This window comes from Gossypium hirsutum, chromosome D08, assembly GCF_007990345.1.
Source record: "Gossypium hirsutum isolate 1008001.06 chromosome D08, Gossypium_hirsutum_v2.1, whole genome shotgun sequence".
Taxonomy (NCBI): domain Eukaryota; kingdom Viridiplantae; phylum Streptophyta; class Magnoliopsida; order Malvales; family Malvaceae; genus Gossypium; species Gossypium hirsutum.
In genome coordinates, this window is record NC_053444.1 from 4,347,108 (window position 1) to 4,364,009 (window position 16,902).

General features: G+C 32.3%; 1 protein-coding gene and 1 long non-coding RNA gene across 3 annotated transcripts; both read left to right on the plus strand.

The window, feature by feature from the left end:
* Window positions 1-6,383: 6,383 nt before the first annotated feature.
* LOC107916800 (uncharacterized) lies at window positions 6,384-8,599 on the plus strand. Its single transcript, XR_001689607.2, has 2 exons — window positions 6,384-6,520; window positions 8,054-8,599. It is a non-coding gene; the product is annotated as an uncharacterized lncRNA (long non-coding RNA).
* Window positions 8,600-9,749: 1,150 nt separating this feature from the next.
* On the plus strand, window positions 9,750-14,827 carry LOC107916806 (translation initiation factor eIF-2B subunit delta). 2 transcript variants are annotated; one of them, XM_041099583.1, is made up of 8 exons: window positions 9,885-10,488; window positions 11,523-11,657; window positions 12,065-12,429; window positions 12,996-13,515; window positions 13,609-13,740; window positions 13,850-13,946; window positions 14,026-14,080; window positions 14,428-14,827. In XM_041099583.1, the coding sequence occupies exons 1-8, from the start codon at window positions 10,038-10,040 to the stop codon at window positions 14,488-14,490; spliced, it is 1,818 nt and encodes a 605-aa protein (XP_040955517.1). In that variant the 5' UTR covers window positions 9,885-10,037; the 3' UTR covers window positions 14,491-14,827. The 2 variants fall into 2 exon arrangements, with proteins under 2 accessions (XP_016701673.1, XP_040955517.1); XM_016846184.2 differs by having other exon boundaries at window positions 9,750-10,488; window positions 12,996-13,740.
* The last annotated feature ends 2,075 nt before the right edge of the window (window positions 14,828-16,902 follow it).

A 16,902-nucleotide genomic window follows, 5' to 3' on the forward strand; every position in this document is an offset into this window, starting at 1 on the left:
ATACAACACAATTAAATTTTATATTGAATATTTCAATTTTCACTCAATGTTTGCCTAAATTCCAATTTAGTCCCTAAACCGAGACTACCTTTTATTCTTACATTTAATTCTTTATTTTCATGCAAATTCCACTTTAGACTAAATTTAACTCCCTATTTTCACTTAAATCCCTAAATTTTAAAATTTTCACAATTTAGTTCCTATTACTTACATTTTACAATTTATTCTACAATTCAATCCTTTTTCATTTCTAACTTAAAAATCTATCAATTTAGTCCCTAATACTAAAATTATTCAACTTAGACAACACTTAAAAACTCAATAATTTCTAAAATTTTGATATGGGTCGGGTAGTGCTTAACACCGGGATTCCAAAAACATAAAAATTACAAAAAAAAGAGAGACTAAATTGACTAACCAATTGAACTTGAAAACTTGGAAACTTTGAAACCCTAGCCTTGTCTTTCTCCTTTCTTTTTTTTTTCTTTCTTTCTTCTTTCTGTTTCTTTTCTTTCTTTCTTTTTATTACTTATTTTATTCATTTACTTATTATAATATACAATATATATATACTTAATAATTAAGATTTAAGATTATAATATTATATAATATATATTTTAACTTTAAATTTTATAATAATATACACCTTATGACGCCTCATTTTAAGACAATGGCATAATTGCTTCTTTAATCCCTTTAATTTTTTTAATCTATAATTTAACTTTCACCCTTTATGCAATTTAGTCCTTTTACCTAATTACTCTTAATTCATGCAAATTCACTTAATCAAAACCTAATTAACTACACAAATAACTAGTAAATATTTCTAATAAATATTTATAAGTCTAATTTACGAAAACGAAGTCTTAGAAATGCACTTTCTGACACCCATGACTATCGGGTCGTTACATAATTATTTAATTTTTATTTTTATTATTTTTTTAGAAATTATTTTTATCATACTAATAATTTTTTATTGTTTTATTCAAAAAAATATTTTTTTATAGTAATTAGTTTTTTAAATCAAAATTGTGTAATTGTGTAATTACAATTTGTATTATCAAACATAATATAGGGAATTACGATGTAATTACACTTTGTCAGTCAAACACGTCTACAAAGTTACAATTCCTTATGTTAGAGTTTATGTGACCCAAATCCTGTCACTTGTTGAAAAATAAATACGGTGGTAGATTTTATTTTTTGAGAAAATAATTTTAATTTTGTTTAAATAAGCATATTGTCACGTGGTAGCTTCTAGTGGCCTCCATTAGCCATGTCAGAGAAGTTAACGGTCAAATCAGTAAACTGACGATTTTCGTTAACGGAATGGGTCAATTGATTTTTTTTTGTCACCGATGGCTTAATTGGGTACACTTTTTTTTTATAATGACTCAATTGATTTTTGAATTTTTTTATTGAGGGCTTTTTTAACAGTTAATTCTATATGATATTATGTGATATTGATTGGATTTATGCAATTTCCACTCTTCATTATTATTATTTGGCTTAATTTATAAATTGATACTTAAACTATGTCATTCTTCTCATCTTGGTACCTAAACTTTTTTTTTATCACAAGTGGTACTTAAACTACTTTATTTTCTCAAGTTGGTACTTTCATTAGTTAAATCATTACTCAAACCATTAAGTCTATTTAAAAAAGAAAAACCTTAACCCATAAATTGATACCTAAACTATGTACTTTTTATTTATTTATTTTGGTACATGAACATTTTTTTTATTACAAGTGGTACTTAAGGGTCTATTTGATTCGTTAATGTTATTTTCTAGAAAACATTTTTGTAGTCTTCCATCATCTAGTTGAGAAAAATAGGATGGGTCAACGACAAAAGTTATGTTAGTCAAAGGAAAAACAAGCTTTCTTTCCGCAAAATGACTTACCCTTTTATTTTCAACTTATATGTCAAAAAAGCCCCTAAGAAAATACAAAAATAATAATTAAGCTCATGTATTAAATTCACACCCAATTAAGCCCTTACCATTAACTAAAATAATCAATTAAGCCTCTACATTAATGGATTCCGTCATTGACCACGTTGATCATTAAAATAAATTAACAGACCAATCGAATGGTGACACATGTCAACTTATGGTTTAATCTAATATTTTTCCCATAAAAATATTAAAAAACAGAAAAAGTTATCAAAAAATATAAAAATTATTAAATATAAAAAGTATAAAATTATGAAAATTGATATAAACTTATAAATATTATAAAAAATTGTAAATATTATAAATATATAAAAAATCTAATAAATTATAAAAAAAATATAAAATTAATAAAACATATTTAAAATTTTATAAAAAAAGTATTAAAATTCTATTAAAATAATAAAAACCATAAAAAGTATTAAAATATTAAAAATGATATGAAGTTATAAAAATTATAAAAAAGATTCATAATTAACTAGGTTAGTTCAGTTGGTTGGATCGATTAAACATAAATTAGTAAGGGTATCAATCCGAAGAAAGCCATTAGACCAGTTGACCTAGGAACCTATGTAACACCCTTCACCTGGTCCTATCGCCAGACTCGAGCAATAGGATGCTACTAACAAATACCACTCAATTACAAACAATTTACAATTCAAAAATCATAAAAAAATATTAAATAATCACATAAGAACACATATAATACAGTATTCAATCTATTTCGGGTAAATATTGAGTGTACAAAAGTTTAAAAAATAGTTCAGGAATGAACAAGGATCAATTTGAATGGGGACACACGACCGTGTCCTAATGCCGTGTGGATGAGTCCCAAAGACGTGTGAGCAAACTGTATAACAACCTAATGCCATGTGAAATTGGGGTCACACAGTCGTGTGACAAAGCTCAAGCCGTGTGACTCAGGAATATGGTTGTGTGGCCAGACCATGTACAATTCAAATATTGGGTCATACAGCCAAGTCGTAAGGCTGTGTAACTCCTTATAACCATGTGAACAAACCTACACCAAATAAAATAGGCCACATGGTCGTGTAGGGTGATCGTGTCCTAAGTCGTGTGCACATAAAAAGTATCTTTTCAACCATGAAATCTTATGCCACAAGCTATCACTTAAGTCATATTTCAACCTATTTAAAAGCATTCAATTCTAGTCAAAAACATCATTTATAACAATCATCCTAGGTGCCTAACCAATAGGCCATAATTGGCACCTCAATCAACAATTCAAACTTAATTAAATGATCCTACTCAATCATACTATTATGCCTTCAATGGCACTTCAAATAAATCGAGCCAAACATGCATAAGAACAACTATTCAATCATTTCACAATTGATTTTCATATGAGCTTGATGACTTAAATACAAAGACAACCAAAACATTCACGTAAAACATAGGTATAAACATGACTTTTACCAATGTCATGCTACGACAAAATCTAAGCATATTATGCATCAAACCAATCCAAACATCCATCAAACATAATGCCTAACACATAATCATCTCATTTATGAAAACATTTAACAAATAACCTAAGCAACTATCAAGCTACCAAATGACCATTGTTGTCATACTATACATATTTACATAACATATAAGGTCGACAAGATTCAAAATGTCATCAAACTACAAATTCAACATTCCAAACACAAGACTTCCTAGGTACATGTCAAAATCAAAATAAGAGCATCACCAACACTTGAGTTCGGGTCGCTTGATGCTAAATCTATGTATGAACCGAATAGTAACTAACTTGTGCACGAAAAAACAAAACCGTACACTGAGTATAATTTAGTGGTATTTTTATAATCCGAACAATAAGTATAACATGAAAGGAGCATAAATTTAAAATGAAAAAAAATGCAAATTATCAAATCAAATATGCTATTTCACATAATCATGCATTCAAAACCATCTCATTTCTCTTATATCAACTAAAGTCTATCACATTTTGCAAGTTAATAATCATACATTTCATATAAGATACATTTCATCTCAAAATTCAATTTCATGTTTTCATGGAATATAACATATTGGCGTTCCCAATTCAATCCACAATTCACAATTCACAATTCATTTTCCATTATGAAATTCCAATTTCATTACGGATACACGGATCCAACCAACACACCAATTTGACACTCAGTGCCTCATCGGATAAATTCGAAGCAAATAGTTGTCCCCAACGTTATAAATAAGTTGACACTTAGTGTCTCATCGGTTAAACCAGAGCAAATTGACACCTAGTCCCTCATTGACTCGTAGTCGAAGTGTCCATGAACTCTTTCTATCCTATGGCATACCAACTATATTCGACTCTAATCGAACAGTAATAGGGTACTCGTTACTCAATTCGTTATCATTTAATATCTCAATTTACAATAATTTTTATCATGAATTCATTCATTCATTCAAACATATGAGAACATCAATCATCTCATTTTATTTTTAATTTCATATTTACATAAACATACATATTTTCACAAATATTCAGTTTAGACCTTAATAATCATTAATCAATCTAATTCATCCCTTTTAAACAAGGGATCTCACCTTTCATTTTTACCATGCACAAATAAGTCAGTATACAACAATTACAAAATAGTTAGGATTATAGAAATACAAACCGTAAACTTTGAACTATTCGTTGACGACTTTGTTTTCTCCCTTCTTTTTCTAGGAATTCAGGCCGACATTAGCTACGGAATAAAACAAACACCACATTTCATCAATATAGAAACAATTTCACATTCAATCTCTAATTTATACAATTTTTGCATTTTATTAAATTTAGTCCCTAAAACCGAGACTAAAATAATTCACATTTAACCCCGAATTTTTATATCAATTTTCAATCTAAGCCTAATTTAATTCTCTATTTCTTATTTCTACCCCAAAATTTTGAAATTTTCGCAATTTGATTTCTATTGCACAAAATCATCAATTGACTTCAAAATTTAATCATTTTATCAATTCTAAACTTAAAATCTTTCAAATTAACACCTCAAAATTCAAATATTCAACAATGGTAACATTCTAAATCTTTAATTATACCAAAACTTATAACATGAATCAGCTAGATTGAACTACGGGGACTCCAAAAAGATAAAAATTACAAGAAACGGATAAAATTACACTAACCAAATTAAACTTCTTAGACAACTCTTGCCGTTGGTGACTTCTCCTCCTCCTCTAATGGTTCGGCTAAATGAAGGAAATGAGAGATTTTTATTTCTCTTTCTTTCCACTTCACATTTTATTATACGTTTAATTTTTATTTTATAACTTATGTTTTGTTTTATTTATTAATTTTATTACATTTTCCTTTATAAATTCATCTATTACCGTCAACTTCCATTAAACTAATGGTTTAATTTCTAATGAGTCCCTTAATTATGTTTTACTCATGATTTAATTTCAATTCAACTTTTGACTCCAATGCGATTTAATCCTTGCACTTAAATGAAGTACCAATTCAACAAAATTACCCAACAGAACTTCAACTCGCTTCTACTATAACTCCATAAATATTTAATTTAGGAGTTTGGTTTAAGGAATCAAGATTTTGAAACACATTTTTTGACACCACTAACTTTCGAGTCATTATAACCTAACGGTTGAATTGGTTTTTTTTAATGTTTTATTTAATTGAATTGGATGAATCGGTTGAATCAGAAAATCGGTGCCTGACCGGTTTGACCACTGGTCAAGTTCTAAAAAACTTGGTCAGAATATTTCATTCTAACATATGCTAATAGTTGGATGAATTGATTGAATTAGCAAATTGGGGGCCTAATCGGTTTAACCACTAGTCGAGTTTTGAAAATCTAGGTTAGAATATTCTATTCAGACATATGCTAATAGTTGGATGATGAAATTTTGGTTTGATAAAAATATTAAAAAATAAAAAATTGATTCAACTACCTGATTCCAAGGTCAACCAATCTAACAACTTTTTCTAATCTGGTACCGTTATTGATTTCAGGCTAATCAGTCCAGTTCAAGTTTTATGATTTTTTAAAATGATTTTTATAAGTTTATATCAATTTTAATATTTTAATATTTTTATAATATTTAATTTTTAAAAAGTTTAATATGTTTTTATATTTTAAATATGTTTTATTAATTTCTTAATTTTTTTAATTTTAATATGTTTAGTATCAATTTTAGTATTTTTATTTTTTATAACATTTTATAATTTTTAATCATTTTTATAGAGAAAATATTATATTAAATCATAAATTATCATGTTTCACCATCTAATTGGCCCGTTAATTAATTTTAACGGTGAAGGAGTTCAATGACAAAAATTGTGACTTAATTAATTATTTTAATTAATTTCGGGGCGAATATGAATTTAATATTTTTTTGCATTTTGTTAAACGCTTTTTTCACATATAAGAATTTATTTCCGGTAAGCCATTTTACTCGTGATATGGGGAATGAAATCAAGCTGCAACATTTCCCAAATCGTCCCTTCATCTCCTCTCCTCTCCTCTCTCTTCGGCGTCACCTCTTCTCCTCTCTCCGGCAGTTCAATACGCAGGTACAGGGATTTTGAAACCTTTGATTTTCTGTTTTCTTTTCTTTTGAAAAGTTATGGGTTTTCTCTTATGAGTTTATCTGTATCTTCTTCCCTAATAAGATTGAAAATTAATGGGTAATCTGTGTTATCTTAATTCATCTCTTTTAGAAGCCGGCAATCAAATTATTTATTCTGTAGTTCTGAAATTTTTTAGATTCTTAATTGTTTCATGAGTCCTTAACTTTTCATTTTCCTTCTCCTTTTGGTTGGTGCTGACTGTATCTCTTTTAAATTTAGCTTTTATCTTTCACAAAATAAATTTTAAAAAAAAGGTTTTCATTTTCGAAATGGATGACTTAATATTATTTGATGGAATTAACAACGAAAGGATAAACTTTTTGTTGTTCTTTAGCAACTTGCTTTTTGCTTTTCATTTCTTTTGAAAGTTCAAAACATAAGATTTTTGTATAAAGATGATTTGAAGTACTCTACTCAGATTTTGTCAGAACTTCCAACCTCAATAGTTGATTCGGATCCAATACGATACAGGTAACTGATTATGTTTTTCTTAGAGTTTCAAGGTGCGCGTGAGATTCTTTTTCTGGTTTGGGATGTGTTTTTTATTTGGTTTTCAAAGTGGGTAAACAGTTTTCATCAGTTTAGTTTGAAGGGTTTTTTGGAATAGGGGATTGGTCATTGGGAGCAATATCGGAAAATTAAGTATATGAGCTGTCATTGGATTAGCTTGAGTGGCTTTGGTTTCTTATTTGGTTATAATGTTTTAGCATCATGTGCTTGTGACTTGAATTATAAGGAGCGGTGGATTGAGTAATTTTTATGACATTGTGCAACTTGAACCTGATAGGCTTATCTTCTTACAAGATTTGGTTGTTGCTTTTAATTTACCTTCTTACATTATTGTTTATAATGTTATGTTGTGGTACATTTGATCTTGATTTTGGTGCTTTATGTTGTGTAATTTTCTTTTAAGAATTCTATCTTTAATAGATACTCATTTTACTGAGAAAAAACAGTTGTTTAATAAATCCAAAAACTTCAAGAGTTCCAAATATGAGAGGAGCTTTAAGAAACCCAAAAATGGAGATAACCTTGAGAAACTCCAAAATGGAGAGACATAACATGGGAGAAAATCCCAAAAGTAATATGGAGAGAAACTCCAAAACAAAAATTGAGAGAGATGAAACGCAAAGAACAATATAAGAGAGCTTTGAGGGGATTTAGCTATGAATATTTGCTCGTTTTCCATAGATGATGTCAATTGTTTCATTCACTCTAAGACAAATCAAGTTTGGAGATGGACTTGTGTGTTCTCAGATTCTTGCAAGATGAAGGTAAATTATGGAGGTGTTGAAACTTGTGCTTTAGAATGTTCTTCGATGCTGAAGTCAGTGAGTGAGCTTAGTAATTGTGTAAGTGGGTGAAAATGAAGAAGAGAGATGGGAAGATAGAGATGAAAGAACTCTTATAAGGGATTAATACCTCTAATTTTATACTTGGTCCCTAAGGCTGCTTCTTACTGGTTTGTGGATGTAGAATGATCCCACATTATACCAAGTTGATGGAGGTAGAATATTCTCACATTTTCCTTATTCACGTTATGGATTGAGCCATGGAGATGCGCTCAGCAATTTTCAGATTCTTGTAAGACGAAGGTAAACTATAGGGGAGCCAGAGCTTGTGCTCTGAAACACTCCCCGATGCTTATCAATGGGTGAGCTTGGTAATTGTGTAAGATAATGGGAGAGATGAAAATGAAGAAGAGAGATGAGAAAATCAAGATGAAGATGAGAGAACTTTTGTAAGGGATTAATACCCCTAGTCTTATACTTGGTCCCCGAGGTTGCACCTTATTGATTGGTGGATGTAGAATGATCCTACATGGTATGAAGTTGGTGGATGTAGCATTATATATTCTTATGAATCTTGAGATACTAATTTATTTTTTGTAGATTTTAATGCATTTTGTGCAATCATTCGCGATTTAATTATTTTGTTCTCATATTTTGTTGATGTGGTGTAATTATGTTAGAGTCGAAAAATGTTGAACTCTTACTGAAAATATTCAATGACTTCTAATAATTTGTCGCATCGTCGAGTATGTGTCATTTTGTGTTATAATTGCTTTCAATGTAATATATATTTATATAATTTTTTAATGATTGGTTTTTTTTTCCTGAAAAGAAAATTAATTCATGCATTCCATGAACAAGGCCATATAATTCGGGGAGAAAGAAAGATACAACAAAACTTGCCGTTGGCGGTGAAAGACAAGTTTGGTCAATACAAAGATTCAGCCGTATCAAGAATGGAACATTGATAAATGGTTTTGCCACAACTCAAGCAAGACATATTTAGGGTGACTATAAGCACCTAACATGATAAGGGAACTAGCCTTGGAGGGTTCAAAGTGATAGATAAAATAATAAAAAAGAATTGAGCATTTACCAAGTTAAAGAAGATATGACAAACCCATCCCTAAAAGCATTTGTAAAAACAAGACTAATACTTGTACAAGACAAGATAGAAACTTTCACCATTTTTATAAGAAAAAATGAGTACTTATTAAACAAAGAAAACAACATATGTAAATATGAGGCTTAAAGCAAAATGGGTGCAAACCAACTCATGAAAATTTGTCTCTCAAAACAACAATAAAATAAGGAGCTAATGAAGAGCCATCATTCAGATATCTACTAAGAGTTCAACGACGACCGACACTATCTATAAAGTGAGAGGAAAAAGAGCATGGATCGGGTGAATGAATCTACCAGTGAGCCTTTAATGATCAATTTCTATATAGTTTTCAACCCATTTACTATTCCCCAATAACCTAAATGACCAAATAATTAAGGTTTTATATCGTTAGTTTAAAATTTAAGGTTAAAGTCCAGACAATGATCTCTCTCAAATTGTAATATACCAAAAGAGCACACACCAATATTACCTTTTTATATCATGTTGATTACATTTTACATATTTATTCTGATTTAATTATTAAATATCGAGCTTATCATATTACAAACTAAATTAAAAAAATCATTTTAAATCAAAATCAAATAATAATTTGAATTTGAATTATTTTAAAATTGAAATTAAAATCAAAATTTGACTACTCAAAGTAATAAAAAATTAATGAAGTAAAAATTATATTTTAAAAATATATAATTACTTTATAAATTAAAACGAGTAGTATTTCAGATAAAAAAATTCTTAAAATATTAATTTAATTAATTTTCGACTAAAAAAATTGAGAGCTTTGGAAATAAATAAGAAAATAATTATTGAAAAAAGAAAAGTGAAAGATCAAAGAAAGTAAAGGTTTAGAGATAAGAACAAAGGAAATAGACAAAATAAGAGAAAAAAACAAATTTATCAAAGATAAATAAAAATCATTACTCTTTCATTAAAACCCTAAAATCTGAAAATTTTCCCGAGAAAATCTTCCTTCATGAACCCCCTTAAATAAAAAGGAAACCTACATTTCCTACGTCCCAAACCCCCCTCCCCCTTGCAATCTATGGACCCTCGCCGTACCGCTCGAACAGTCAGCGACCCGAAGGTCCGTCAAGTTGGGTTCTTTACACCGGCACCACCCGAACGTTCCATTTCGGATCCTCCACGTTTCCAAGATCCGATTCAACCTCCCTCTCCGTCTCCCACTCAGGTTAACGATCATTCTCCCTCCGGAAACTCCCTCTCCCCCGTTATGATCCCTCCAGCACATCACCACTCCGACAATTTCCTTCGTACGGCTCTACAAGTTACATCTCCCACGAAGGCGTTCTCGTATTCCGCCAAAACGGTAACCATTCCCCCTGAAAACGAAGATGTGGCTTCGTCGTTCTCGCCTGGTCGTAAGGTTTTTTCCGCAAAATCGCCATCCTCCTTTCCGGGCGTCAAGGCGAGTAGTGTACCCGCGAGTGAGCTTACCACTGTTTCAGTGGTTAATTTGCCTCCAGGAATTTCTGGTAAGTGGTAAACCATTATTATTGATTTGTTTTGTTATTTTTCTTTGTTGAAAATAATATGGACTTTATTGGAGGGATTTAAATTAGGTTATTGGAGGGATTTAAATTAGGTCAGTGATTGCATTTCGGGACTTGAATTTAAAAAAAAAATATCGGATTTGGATTTAGAAATTAGTTTAATTTGTGTGATAAAACACATATAACTGTTGCATGCATTATTATTTCTCAAATTCATGGAATTGTTGGATGCGTATTCATATGTCCTAATGAATTTGAAATTTTGGAATTCATGTTTTTATACTTGTTTAATATATAATATGTTGAATCTCTACTGATTCATACATAATTCATGTATCTTATTCTCAGAATTTACGTAATAAATGGTATCCAAATCCAATTTTTTATGTTCATGTTCCCAAGCATAGCATTAATGAATCTGTAATGTTTAGGTAGGAGCGCTCTGATTGAACTGATTCGAGTCAGTAAAGTAGACAGCTCAAGTTTGAGCCCAAGTGCAAAGTGACTGAGAGTTTGAAACTGGACAAATTTCGATTATCAAATGTGAGCTTGACTCAAGAATAAACCAAGCTACTTGAGCTGACTCAATTAAGCTAAATAATATCCAATGTCCTTTAACACTGTAAACATACTTGCATACATATATATATAAAGAAACAACTAGAATGCTGTACCGGTTTGCAAGAGGCTTGAACCAAGTATTACAACACTCAAACTTGGGTTCATTGATTAATCGATTACTTGACCTTGAATTGCAGAAAATGAGCTGAATGCAAATATTTTCTGCAACGAGTTAATGTAGCTCGTGAGCTGAGTTGGCTAAGATAGACATTTAGTTGAAAACGGTTCATTCTAAGATAATAATTTAATTTTCAAAATTCTAGTGGGGGCAGCTGTTGCCTCTGCCCCCACCCTGAATATTTCCCTGTATTGCTGGATGTATGGGTCTTGCTTTTTTTATTCTAAAGTATTGTGAAATTGAAGTGTTTACAAGCTGAAGGGGAAATTGATTGCAGAGAAGGCTGGTGGAGCATCTGTTGAAGTTCAGAATGATCGACCTGTTAGTGCAAAGACATTGAAAGAGAAAACTTCTAAAGCTGAAAGACGTGCTCTGCAGGAGGCCCAACGAGCTGCCAAGGCTGCTGCAAAAGGTACATGTTGCTTATGTTACTCGGACTCAGGTGTGAGTGTTGGATAGGGGTATGTGCCTTACATGGGTATATTAATTTTTTTCCAAGTTTTTTCATGTATTTGGACTGTCTTTGGAGGATCATATCCCAGTACCCTTTCCAAAAATGTTTCAGACACAACTGTTAGACACAGGTGTTTCACGAAAAATGAAGAGTTGAAGCAACATAGCTCACAAGCTTTGTTAAATGGCTTCATGCTCTTGAATCAACTTGCATTTTCATTGCATGGCTTTTTCTGTGTATATCTAATACAGGACTCAACCTAATGAGTGTATTGTTGACCTATGGTTATTCAGTTTATCTTGTGTACTTCACCTTTGAACAAATCCTCAATAACTTTGTTCCTCTTGATCACTATGTGTTTCTAGCTGAAGGAACTAAGGCATCAAGTGCTGCATCTAAGGTTGTGACCTCAGCAAATACAAAACCAAGTAAAGCCGCAAAATCTTCTTCCCAAAAGAATGATGGTTCTCAAGTTGCAGCTTCTGAGAAGAAGGGAGGTGACCGTGCACCTGAGAAAGATAGGAAGAAAGATGCTCCTCATCCTCGAATGCAATATGATGATAAAAGCCGAGTAGAGAAAGCCAAAAAGCGTGCTGTTGTAAAACAAACTGAAGCTAGGAATAGAGTGGAACTGTTCAGGCATTTGCCTCAGTACGAACATGGAACACAGCTTCCTGATTTAGAGACTAAGTTTTTTGAACTCGATCCAATGCACCCTGCTGTGTACAAGGTATTCCTACCAACTTGACGTTCTATTTTGGACATGGAAAACAGTTCACATGCACCCACACACACACATACATACACACACGCACATACATACACACACATACATATGCATACACACACATACATACATACATACATACATGCATGCATACATACATACATACAGGCATACATAAATGAAATATATCCACATACATGCATGTGTATAATGTATAATTATATGTATATGTGCATGACCGGTAGTGGCTGTCTTTTTAACAGGATACATTTAAAAGATAATTGTTTAATTATTAAACAGACTTGGCAATCATATAAAACCTTGTGTAGAATCTAAAAGTTCCACCATGGTATATAGAATAGTAATCCTTAATTATAGATAGCTATCTTACCTACAGTAATATGTTCTTGGCAAATCTTGCTTTACTGTTTTTCACGTCAGCTTATCCACATGATTGGGAGCATCTCTGTGGTTTTTATCAGCATATCAGCTTTTTTTGATCAATGTGTAAAAGAGGTAAAAGAATTGTTGAATTTTTGTTTCATTTGGGTTTTCATTGGTATTGTCAGGTTGGGTTGCAGTATTTGTCTGGGGATATACGTGGTGGCAATGCACGTTGTATTGCGATGTTTCAAGCGTTCAAAGAGGCTATCAAAGATTACTCAACTCCACCTGAGAAAACTCTAATTAGAGACTTAACTGCAAGGATTAGTAGTTACGTTTCTTTCTTGATTGAATGCAGGCCACTCTCAATTAGTATGGGCAATGCAATTAAGTTTCTAAAGAATCGAATTGCAAAATTACCATTGGCTCTGTCTGAATCAGAAGCAAAATCTACGCTTATGTTGGATATTGATCTTTTCATAAATGAAAAGATCATCCTTTCAGAGAAGGTGATAGTCAAACATGCTGTTACAAAGATTCAAGATGGTGACGTTCTTCTCACATATGGTGCATCCTCTGTGGTTGAGATGATTTTATTGCATGCCCATGAGCTTGGCAAACACTTCCATGTTGTAGTGGTCGACTCTCGCCCAAAGCTTGAAGGGCAGCTCTTACTACGTAGGTTGGTGAGGAAGGGCCTTAGCTGTACGTACACACATGTAAATGCTGTTTCTTGTATAATGCAAGACGTTACTCGAGTTTTTCTGGGTGCTTCATCAGTCTTGTCTAATGGAACAGTTTACTCGAGAGTTGGGACTGCTTGTGTTGCTATGGTTGCTCATGCATTCCGTGTACCTGTATTAGTGTGTTGTGAAGCATATAAATTTCACGAAAGGGTGCAGCTTGATTCCATATGTTTTAACGAGCTTGGTAGGAACTTCTGGAAGTAGATTTTAGAGTCAATTTTTGCTAGGTCTACACTTGTTTCCTTTGATCACTGAAATGGATGTGGCTTAGGTGTCTGATCCATCTGTTGCAGGTAACCCAGATGCCATTTCAAAGGTTCAAGGCAGAGAGGAGATTAACTACTTAGACGGTTTGGTCAATCAAGAAAATCTGCAGCTTCTGAATTTAATGTAAGTCTTTATAATTTGATGAATGTAGAGCTACGTGTATCTTCTAAAAGCTGACAATTCTGAAAATTTTCATTCACAGCTATGATGCAACACCTTCAGATTATGTCTCCATGATAATCACAGATTATGGCATGGTAAGTTATGATTTTATAATGCTTCTTTTAGTTTTAAAAAGTAACATATTTGGATTAAGACTTAAGGAAAACTTAATAGGGGTTACCATTATTTAGAACCACTGAATATCCTTTAAAGTTGGGGCATTTTTCTTTCCCAGCCTTGCTACTTGCCTTATTATTTTATGTCTAGGTTTAAACAGTGGCTGTTATGGTCGCTATTTTCAGTTTTAACCCTCACCATCATCAATATTCACGGCTAATAGTTACCGCAATCAATTGCAGTAATGTTCATTATGTACGCAAACTATAAATGCCTGATTTTTGTTACAAGTAGTTGTAAATCAAGCTGCTCTTTCTTGTTTTAGATTCCACCCACAAGTGTGCCTGTCATTGTGAGAGAGTATAGAAGAGATCACCTGTGGTCGTAGTTCAAGACGGCTCGTAAATGTATTCCAGAGGATTTTCCACAATTTTGCTCATGTTGTCGACCATCATTCTGGTCAATCGCAACGGAACAATAAGGATAGTATTTTTTTTTATCACATGTTCTTTCCTCTGTTCTTTCTTCATGGAATAAGGCTATAGGCTGACATGGTTTCCTGTGTTATTTTTTTTCTCCTTTTTTCCTCTTAAACTGACTCAGTGAAGAGTGCAATCCGTTCGCCTCTCCGGGCAGAATTGATCCTATCTCATATATATTGTAGACAAGCCATGGTTTGTTCTTTTTCCTCCCTTGAGGTATCAAAGGGGTGATTTTGTTGCAAATTTGACTTTTTTTTTCCAGAAGTGATTTTATTCTGCTATGCAATGATACCTCTTAGCTTCTCTTAGAAAATACAATTTTATTGTAAGTTCTGGCCATATTTGGTTCTTTTTTACACAAAACTTAGAATTATCCAAAGTTTTTTTCTCAACTCATAAATAAGAAGATAATACGCTTCAGGGTATTTGAATCTACATCATCTTATATTGGTAACAATGTTCATACCAGTTAAGTTAAGACTCAAGTTAAGACTCAATTGGTATCGTTTTTAGGAAGTTTAAATATTAAATTTTATAAAATAAATATAATGGATAAATAATTATTTAAAAAATAATAATAGTGCTGTAATATGGGTAAATTAGTAATTTTATTGCTTTAGTCATTCTGAAATGACTTTGGGTTGAAGGGATTTGGGTGGAAGAACAAAGGGCTTGCAAGACAAAAGATAAGGCTGTGGATGGCGTTGAAGCTTGTGCTTTAAGACGGTCTCTAACGCTAAGTTAGTGATGAAAAATAAGCATAAAACGATAATGGGTATCATGTGAGGATAATAGGTATCACGTGAACTCATACATCAAAATGGTTATAGTTGAATCTTTTATATTTGGGGTGTTATGGGGGTCTTAAGTTGCATGAGAGTGCACAAGCCATACCTACTTATTCGTGATTGGTTGAGACTAGTTCGTTGTTTAGCAGGACTATTCCTATAATTGGAACATAATATAGGTAGAAGGTAATCTTGAGAATTGGTACCTTCTTCCAAGCACAATTTTCTCACTCCATCGTAAAGCAAATGTAGCTTGCGTCACTTGATTGTTGAGTAAATTCTGTTGGATTGGCTCTTGAGTTTTTCGTGAAGTTGAAGGAGCTGTTTTATAGGCTGAAGCTGTCAAACTCATGAAATCATTTCCTTTAAAGTCATCTCAATCGATGTCATATGGCAATGCTTCTGGTTGGATCACATAACTCATACATGGGTAAAGAAGTTTGATATGAGGAAGTAAATAGCAGTGACTATATGAGTACGGTTCATAAGAGGTCTTCCAAAGATAGCATTGGAGGCAGAGGGTTGATCGACCACCAGGAACTCTATGAGCCGAGTCAGAGTATTATCAGTGTCTCTAATGGTCTCCGAAAGCATGAGTGAACTTTTGACAAGTATAGGACGGTTGGCCAAACCAAATATTAGTGGTGTTAGGTTCAAGTTTTCTTTATAAAAATCTCATCTTAAAGAAAGCTCCCCATAGAAAAATATCAATAACACTTTCGTTATCCACAAGTATTTTTTAATGTGCCATGCTAAATCCTTCAATGTATATTCTTGCAAGGTTTCCTCAAGGTTTTACTTAACACCCATTGCAGTTCAACAGCTACCAAAGTGTGCCAAAAATTGCAGCTAAGTTGGTCAAAGTTGACTCTAGAGCCCGACATTAAACAGTACCTCCAAGTCCTTTGAGAATAGTAGGAAAAACATGGCACTATACTGCATAAAAAACATACCTCCAAGGTCATGAAATGCTCTAAAGTGGTTTAAGCGATCTGTGGATTTGTGGTTCCATTATCTGTGGCTTGATTTTATGCAATACTTCAAATTGAAGGATTAAAAAGGAAATAAGATTGTGCTTTGCATCTAACCACTTGTAATCATCGTGATATGGTTACTTAAGGTTTGGGGCTTGCATAGTAGATGTTGCTTCAACGATCAAAGGTTGGCCAGGAACTTGAGTTTGCTCTAACGATCCTATGGGGTTGATGAGAAGGATTTGTATTAACAGCCAGGGAATATGACTATTATGTGAGCTCGTACCTGAGAATGAATATACCCCAGTCGTTATGGAAACTACTAGAGGGTAAATTACTAGTGGCGTTACGGAAGCCTAGGTTGCATAAAAGTGCATAAGGCCTAATTGTTTGAGTTCAACCTGTAATCACTTGTTCCCATCCATGCTTAGTAGATATAATTATCAGCTCTTGATAAGGATCTATTAGTTGTTCGTTATGTAACAATTGTCTATTGTAGAGATTTCTTCCTCGTAGGTCGAATAACTTATTTAAACTTAATTTCTTTAGTATCACA